The 8,331-nt window shown below is 49.4% G+C and overlaps 1 protein-coding gene across 2 annotated transcripts in view; it reads left to right on the top strand.

Annotated features, from left to right (window-relative positions):
* The first annotated feature begins 1,801 nt into the window (after positions 1-1,801).
* The window catches only part of lamb1a (laminin, beta 1a), a 26,629-nt gene continuing 20,099 nt past the window's right edge, over positions 1,802-8,331 (top strand). For both annotated transcript variants that reach the window (XM_053318689.1, XM_053318691.1), the window contains exons 1-9: positions 1,802-1,832; positions 3,264-3,505; positions 4,601-4,739; positions 5,894-5,967; positions 6,159-6,347; positions 6,497-6,560; positions 7,289-7,491; positions 7,575-7,695; positions 7,965-8,153. In XM_053318689.1, coding sequence (XP_053174664.1) covers positions 1,802-1,832; positions 3,264-3,505; positions 4,601-4,739; positions 5,894-5,967; positions 6,159-6,347; positions 6,497-6,560; positions 7,289-7,491; positions 7,575-7,695; positions 7,965-8,153 — 1,252 coding nt within the window. The remainder of the gene's footprint in view (positions 1,833-3,263; positions 3,506-4,600; positions 4,740-5,893; positions 5,968-6,158; positions 6,348-6,496; positions 6,561-7,288; positions 7,492-7,574; positions 7,696-7,964; positions 8,154-8,331) is intronic.

Here is an 8,331-nt window from a genome sequence, read left to right on the forward strand (position 1 = left end):
GTAGTAGTGTGTAGTGTGTAGTAGTAGTGTGTAGTAGTGTGTAGTGTGTAGTAGTGTGTAGTAGTGTGTAGTGTGTAGTAGTGTGTAGTTTGTGTGTATTTTGTGTAGTTTCCATTCAACTGTTAATGTTTGTTTTGAGCTGTTCTCTGATTGGCTGAGCTCGGCTCTGCAGGCCGCCACACGTTCACAGTCATCAGCGTGGGGGGGGGGGGGATTAGATTCCCCTCGGGGGGGGAGGGGGGGAGGGGGGCGGTGGTGGGGGGGGTGTTAGAGCTGCACTCCTCCCCCCAATGAAATCTCACTCACCTGTAGTCATGAAGGAGGAGGGGGGGGGGGGGGGGTAGGAATGTCCTTTGTCTGATCCTTAGAGAAGTGTGTGTGTGTATTGGGGGGGGGGGGGGGGGGGCTAGGAATGTCTTCTGTCTGATCCACAGTGTAGTGTGTGGGCTGTGGGGGGGGGGGGGGGTCACAGCTGGATGCTTTTTAACTTTAAATTAAAACTCACAGACTGCAGATAACGTGTGTGTGTGTGTGTGTGTGTGTGTGTGTGTGTGTGTGTGTGTTTGTGTGTGTGTGTGTGTAGTGTGTGTGTGTGTGTGTGTGTGTGTGTGTGTGTGTGTGTGTGTGTAGTGTGTGTGTGTGTGTGTGTGTGTGTGTGTGTGTGTGTGTGTGTTTGTGTGTGTGTGTGTGTAGTGTGTGTGTGTGTGTGTGTGTGTGTGTAGTGTGTGTGTGTGTGTGTGTGTGTGTGTGTGTGTATGTGTGTGTAGTGTGTGTGTGTGTGTAGTGTGTGTATGTGTGTGTGTGCGTGTAGTGTGTGTGTGTTTGTGTGTGTGTTTGTGTGTGTGTGTAGTGTGTGTGTGTGTGTAGTGTGTGTGTGTAGTGTGTGTGTGTGTGTGTGTGTGTGTGTGTGTGTGTATGTGTGTGTAGTGTGTGTGTGTGTGTAGTGTGTGTATGTGTGTGTGTGCGTGTAGTGTGTGTGTGTGTGTGTGTGTGTGTGTGTAGTGTGTGTGTGTGTGTGTATCTCATGTCTTGAAGCTCCTCTGATTCTTCTTCTTCTTTGAGTCCAAACAGGAAGTAGATCAGGTTTCAGTCCGACCGCAACAAAAGAAGCAGCTCGCTGTGTGGAGTCACACACACTCACACAGGAAGTCCCTCACACGCCTTTCACAATAAGAGCTCCGACCAATATCCCTCTATACAGTTATACTACTAACCCTCACCCTGAGACTCACAGTGGTACCGGTCCAGTTCCCTTTGGGTTGGGGGGGTTGGGGGGGGTGGGGGGGTTGGGGGTTAAGGGTTGGGGGGGATCTGGATCCGTGTTTCTGAGAGTAAACTCTCTGTTTCTGCTCAACCTGTCAGAGGCAACCCTGAGTACAGTCGGGTTTGAGGTAATGTGAGTGGGGGGGGGGGACTGGCCCTAGTGTGAGTGAAGGCCTGTGGGGGGGGGGGGGGACTGGCAGTGGGGGGGGGGGGGGGGGACTGGCCCCAGTGTGATTGGGAGCCAGTGGGGGGGGGGGGTGCTCCCTTAGAATTGATAAAGTTGTGAGACTGTAAACTTGTCCGACCGGTTTTATTTTGAAAGTCCCAGCAGGATGTTGCCGGCTGTGTAAGTGGCAGTGAGTCGGGGGGGCGGGGTCTAGGTCTGCAGGTCTGTGGGGGTGTAAGTGGCAGTGAGTCGGGGGGGGCGGGGTCTAGGTCTGCAGGTCTGTGGGGGTGTAAGTGGCAGTGAGTCGGGGGGGCGGGGTCTAGGTCTGCAGGTCTGTGGGGGTCTCTGCTGGTCTCAGAGTTCAGTTTGCAGATGTTGAAGATGTTCGTGCTGCTGCTGCTCGGTGAGTCTCAACTACCCCGAACCTCTACCCCCCCCCCACCTCCCTACCCCCCCCTACCCTCTACTACCCCTAACTACCCCGAACCTCTACTAACTCTACCTCTCAGAACAAAGGGCTCATTTCAAGGGTTAGAGTTAAAGTTAAAGTTAAAGTTAGGGGTGGGGGGGTAGGGGGGTAGGGGGGTGGGGGGGGTTAAAGTTACAGATCTGTGGTGTTTGCTGTGATTCTGCTTTTCTTTGTTAGAGATCAACAATCAGTTAAAGTTACAGTTACAGTTCGGGTTCTCTGATGTTCTCGGTTCTCTGATGTTCTCTGTTCTCTGGTGTTCTCTGTTCTCTGGGTTAAAGGGTTAGGGTTCTCTGATGTTCTCTGTTCTCTGATGTTCTCTGTTCTCTGATGTTCTCTGTTCTCTGTTCTCTGATGTTCTCTGTTCTCTGGTGTTCTCTGTTCTCTGATGTTCTCTGTTCTCTGATGTTCTCTGTTCTCTGTTCTCTGATGTTCTCTGTTCTCTGATGTTCTCTGTTCTCTGGGTTAAAGGGTTAGGGTTCTCTGGTGTTCTCTGTTCTCTGATGTTCTCTGTTCTCTGATGTTCTCTGTTCTCTGGTGTTCTCTGGTGTTCTCTGTTCTCTGATGTTCTCTGTTCTCTGATGTTCTCTGTTCTCTGATGTTCTCTGTTCTCTGATGTTCTCTGTTCTCTGGGTTAAAGGGTTTCACATCTTTTTCCTCTCAGCTGATTTTAATTCAGTTTTTATTCATTTATTAATGAAATCCAGTTTATACTGTTATATTATACTGCTAACCGTAACCATAGTAACCATAGTAACCATAGTAACCCTAGTAACCCTTATATATATATATATATATATAACTTATATTATTATACTACTAACCGTAACCATAGTAACCCTTATATATATATAAGGGCTATTATGTGAAAGCTTCAGACGATAAAAGAACGTAATAAACTTAAATTATTAGTAATGAAAAGTTTCAAAGTTTATTTGTTAAAGTTGTTTTTAAAGTTTTTAAAGTCAAAGACAATAAATAAAGTGATAGAAGAAGAAGACAATAAATAAAGTGATAGAAGAAGAAGACAATAAATAAAGTGATAGAAGAAGAAGACAATAAATAAAGTGATAGAAGAAGAAGACAATAAATAAAGTGATAGAAGAAGAAGACAATAAATAAAGTGATAGAAGAAGACAATAAATAAAGTGATAGAAGAAGACAATAAATAAAGTGATAGAAGAAGAAGACAATAAATAAAGTGATAGAAGAAGAAGACAATAAATAAAGTGATAGAAGAAGACAATAAATAAAGTGATAGAAGAAGAGTGTGATGTAATCAGTCAGTGATTGGTCAGACTCAGTAATCCCATCTCTTCTTCGTTGGTGTAATTATTAACCAGCCAATCAAACGTCTGCTCTCAGCTCTACAGGCGCTCACCTTGGTCCAGGTGGTGGCCCAGGAGGAGGGGGCCCAGATGGGGGGGGGCCAGGAGGGGGGGGGGCAGGTGGACGGCAGCCTCCCGGAGCTCAGTGACGTCTGCACTGAAGGCAGCTGTTACCCAGCAACAGGAGACCTTCTGATTGGACGAGCCCACCAGCTGTTTTCTACCTCCACCTGCGGACTGAACCGGCCCGAACCGTTCTGCATCGTCAGCCACCTGCAGGTACGCTCACCTTTACACTGATGATGTCACTGATGATGTCATCGTCAGCCACCTGCAGGTACGCTCACCTTTACACTGATGATGTCACTGATGATGTCATCGTCAGCCACCTGCAGGTACGCTCACCTTTACACTGATGATGTCACTGATGATGTCATCGTCAGCCACCTGCAGGTACGCTGAGGGTCTAAGTGGGATCATTTAGCCCACATGGACCTGCTGGCTGATTTATACTTACTATGGTGTGAACCCTAACCTAGCGTAACCACGCGGCGTGCCCAGGCGGCGTGCCCAGGCGGCGTGCCCAGGCGGCGTGCCCAGGCGGCGTGCCCAGGCGGCGTGGGTACGCGGCGTGCCCAGGCGGCGCTCTCTGTGTCGGACCGAAGCAGCAGACCACGGCAGTCCCTTTATTTATTACTAACTGACTGATAGAGACTCCTCTGAAACCACACACACACACACACACACACACACACACACACACACACACACACACACACACACACACACACACACACACACGCACACACACACACACACACACACACACGCACACACACACACACACACACACACACACACGCACACACACACACACACGCACACACACACACAGTCAGACCCCCTAGCAATCAGATCCAGATCAGCTGAGTCCGTGTTGCAGACGGAGTCTTTCTGCCCCTTCAATAATAATTAAAGCTGCAAGCAGCGATGTGTGTGTGTGTGTGTGTTAGTGTGTGTTAGTGTACCTGTGTGTGTGTGTGTGTGTTAGTGTGTGTGTGTGTGTTAGTGTGTGTGTGTGTGTTAGTGTGTGTGTGTGTTAGTGTGTGTGTGTGTGTGTTAGTGTGTGTGTGTGTGTTAGTGTGTGTGTGTGAGATGGGCCGTTAGTCTGGAGTACTTCCTGTGGAGGATGCGCCCGTATAAGGTCGTGTTGATCTTGGAGCAGCTGCTTCCTGCTCGGTGTGAATAAAACTAAAGATCAGAGGAATGTGAGGAATGTCTCTCATCATTACCCCCCCCCCCCCCCACTCTGTGTTTCTACCCCCCCACTCTGTGCCCCCCCACTCTGTGTTTCTGCCCCCCCCCCCCCCCCAGGAGGAGAAGAAGTGCTTCGTGTGTGACTCCGTGGAGTCCTACGATGAGCTGACCAATCAGACGAGCAACCATCGAGTCGAGAACGTCGTCACAACATTCGCTCCAAACAGGCTGAAGACCTGGTGGCAGTCAGAGAACGGTGAGGGGGGGGGGCAGTCAGAGAATGGTGAGGGGGGGGGGGGGGCGGTGGCAGTCAGAGAATGGTGAGGGGGGGGGGCGGGGGGGGGGGGCAGTCAGAGAACGGTGTAATGTCACTAGTTACCTTCTGAGAACACACACAGACCTTCTGAGTTGCTGAACCCGGTTTGAGTCCTGGCCAACGGACCTTTCTGCATGCCCCCCCCCCTTTCTGCATGCCCCCCCCCCTTTCTGCATGACCCCCCCCCCTTTCTGCATGCCCCCCCCCAGATTGGAGGACACAGTGTCTGTGATTAAACACACTGTGTAATGAATGAGAAGCTTCTCACAGAGATAATGAATGAAGCCTCAGGCCTTCATAAATCCAGATTAGAGGTTCTCAGAGTGTGGGGGGGGGGGAGGGAGTAGGGGAGGGGGGGGGGGTAGAGGAGGGGGAGTGGGGGGGGGCAGGAAGTCAGAGTTTAGTTTAATTTGAAGCAGGAACACACATGTTGCTCCAAGTGTAACATACTTGTGGTTTGATACTCAGACACAAACACACAGCTGCTTCAACTTGTTCAGTCATCCATAAACAAAGAAGAACCTAACCCCCCCCCCTCCCCTAACCCCTCCCCCCCCCCCCAACCCAACCCCCCCCTCCCCTAAACCCAGAGCAGCTCAGACTGAACTCTTTAATTTAATATACAGACATTCAACATTCCTCCATGAGCAGGAAGACGCAGGCTTCACTGGCTGAGAGGCAGAAGTCTACGTTAGTGAACGTATTAATGTCACATGAGAACAAAGACTCAGAAACGCCCCTATCCATCCTACCCCCCCCCCCTCCAAACCCACCCCACCCCCACCCAACTCTTAAACATAGAGAACGTTTCCAGCAGACTTTCACTTCAACACAGTTTTTACAGAATTAGTTTTCAGCACCATCTGCTGGACAAGAGAGGAACTGCAGCTGAGATCAGGGTTAGGGTTAGATCATTGATCTGTAGATTATTGATCTGTAGATTATTGATCTATAGATTATTGATCTGTAGATTATTGATCTGTAGATTATTGATCTATAGATTATTGATCTATAGATTATTGATCTGTAGATTATTGATATATAGATTATTGATCTGTAGATTATTGATCTGTGTAATCTGATGCTGTCTGCAGGTCTGGAGAACGTCACCATTCAGCTGAACCTGGAGGCCGAGTTTCACTTCACGCATCTCATCATGACGTTCAAGGTGAGTCACGTAACGCGCTCGTCCACGTGACGCGCTCGTCCACCTGACGCGCTCGTCCACGTGGGTCACGTGACGCGCTCGTCCACGTGGGTCACGTGACGCCTGGTTCAGGTGGAAACCTAAATAAAGAGTAATCTGAGGAAAGAGAGAAAGAGAGGAGAGAGATGATAAATAAAGTCTCCTTCCTGCAGACGTTTCGTCCCGCTGCCATGGCGATCGAGCGGTCAGCTGACTTCGGGAACAGCTGGCAGGTTTATCGTTACTTCGCCTACGACTGCGAGACGTCCTTCCCGTCCGTCTCCCACGGGCCCATGCAGAAGGTCGATGATGTCATCTGTGACTCACGCTACTCTGACATCGAGCCGTCCACGGAAGGAGAGGTAAGTGATGTCATCACTGTGACATCACTGTGACATCACTGTGACATCATCTTTCTAGCCAACATGTTAAATGCATATAAATATAAATATAACCCTATAAATATATAGTTATATATATGTGTTAATGAACTGGTGACGTTTCCTTTCAGGTGATTTTCAGAGTTCTGGATCCGGCGTTTCAAATCGATGATCCGTACAGTCCTCGAATCCAGAGTACGTATAGATCTGTTATTCACACAGACGTAACATCCGTGACGTCACCCATTGGTTTGTGGACTGCTGCTCGGAAGCCAATAGTTTCGAATGTAGGCAGCGCCATCTTGAAAATTTCAGGTGCATGCTGGGAAAAATAAAAACACGGATTCTACTTATATGGGCATGAGGCGGAGCTAGGGGCGGAGCGGGGAGGTTGCTATGGTTACCAGGGCTGGATCTGGAGGACATTGGTCAATCAACCTGTCAATCAGGACGTAGCCACGCCCCCTAATGCATACCCTGCTTTATCGTCACATATAAAATCAGGGAGGCCAAAATGTCCCAAATGAACATCATACTGCATTGAAGAAGGCTTTAAACTAGCGATTGAGACCATAAACACATTTTGAAAACGTTTACTGAGGTTAGAAATCAAGTGAGAAGTTGGTGAATTCTCCATTGACTTGTATAGAGACGGTCGCCCCCTGGTGGCCTTTTGATAGAATGCAGCTCTAAGTTACTTCTCCATTGACTTGTATAGAGACGGTCGCCCCCTGGTGGCCTTTTGATAGAATGCAGCTCTAAGTTACTTCTCCATTGACTTGTATAGAGACGGTCGCCCCCTGGTGGCCTTTTGATAGAATGCAGCTCTAAGTTACTTCCACGTTGGCTTCTTTTCAGAGGACAGGAGCTCCCCGCCTGGTTATTGATCTGTTATTGACCTTTTATTGATCTTTGTGGTTCAGACATGTTGAAGATCACCAATCTGAGGGTGAAGTTCACCAAGCTGCACACGCTGGGCGATAACCTGCTGGACTCTCGTATGGAGATCAAAGAGAAGTATTACTACGCCGTCTACGACATGGTGGTCCGAGGGAACTGCTTCTGCTACGGACACGCCTCTGAGTGCGCCCCCATCCAGGGAGCCAGCCAGGCCAGGGAGGGCATGGTGAGTCCTGGAGGGGCCAGGCTGAGTCTTGGGTTGGTGGATATTGATCGGTGATTGATTATTATGTGTGTGTGTGTCTCCAGGTTCATGGTCACTGCATGTGTAACCACAACACCAAAGGTCTGAACTGTGAACTGTGTCAGGACTTCTACCACGACTTGCCCTGGAGACCAGCGGAGGGTCGCAACACCAACGCCTGCAAGAGTGAGTCTAACTGGTCACTACTGGTTCCACAGCTGTCTTCAACTGGGAGTGGACCAGTTCAAGACTCTGTTGTCTCTGCTGGTTTACGGGGGACTGCAGTACTAACATGCTCCAGTCCCACTCCATCTGATATTGATCAATAATCAATATTCCAACGAGGCTTCACATGAAATACAACTGAAGCCAAAATGGAATAAAACATTTAATAAGAACAGAAGTTACTGTAACTCCTAACCCTAACCCAGAACTTCTTCTTCTGTGGTGTTCAGAGTGTAACTGCAACCAGCACTCGGACTCGTGTCACTTCGACATGGCCGTGTTCGTGGCGTCGGGAAACGTGAGCGGAGGCGTCTGTGACGACTGTCAGCACAACACGGCCGGACACAGCTGTGAGCAGTGCCGACCGTTCTACTACCAGCATCCTGAGAGAGACGTCAGAGACCCCAACATCTGCCAGCGTGAGTCCAAACACCCTAACCCTAACCCTAACCCCCATCAGCTGACTGACCCTAACCCTCATCAGCTGACTGAGCCTAACCCTCATCAGCTGACTGACCCTAACCCTCATCAGCTGACTGAGCCTAACCCTAACCCCCATCAGCTGACTGAGCCTAACCCTCATCAGCTGACTGACCC

The sequence above is a fragment of the Scomber japonicus genome, chromosome 5, assembly GCF_027409825.1.
Source record: "Scomber japonicus isolate fScoJap1 chromosome 5, fScoJap1.pri, whole genome shotgun sequence".
Classification (NCBI taxonomy): domain Eukaryota; kingdom Metazoa; phylum Chordata; class Actinopteri; order Scombriformes; family Scombridae; genus Scomber; species Scomber japonicus.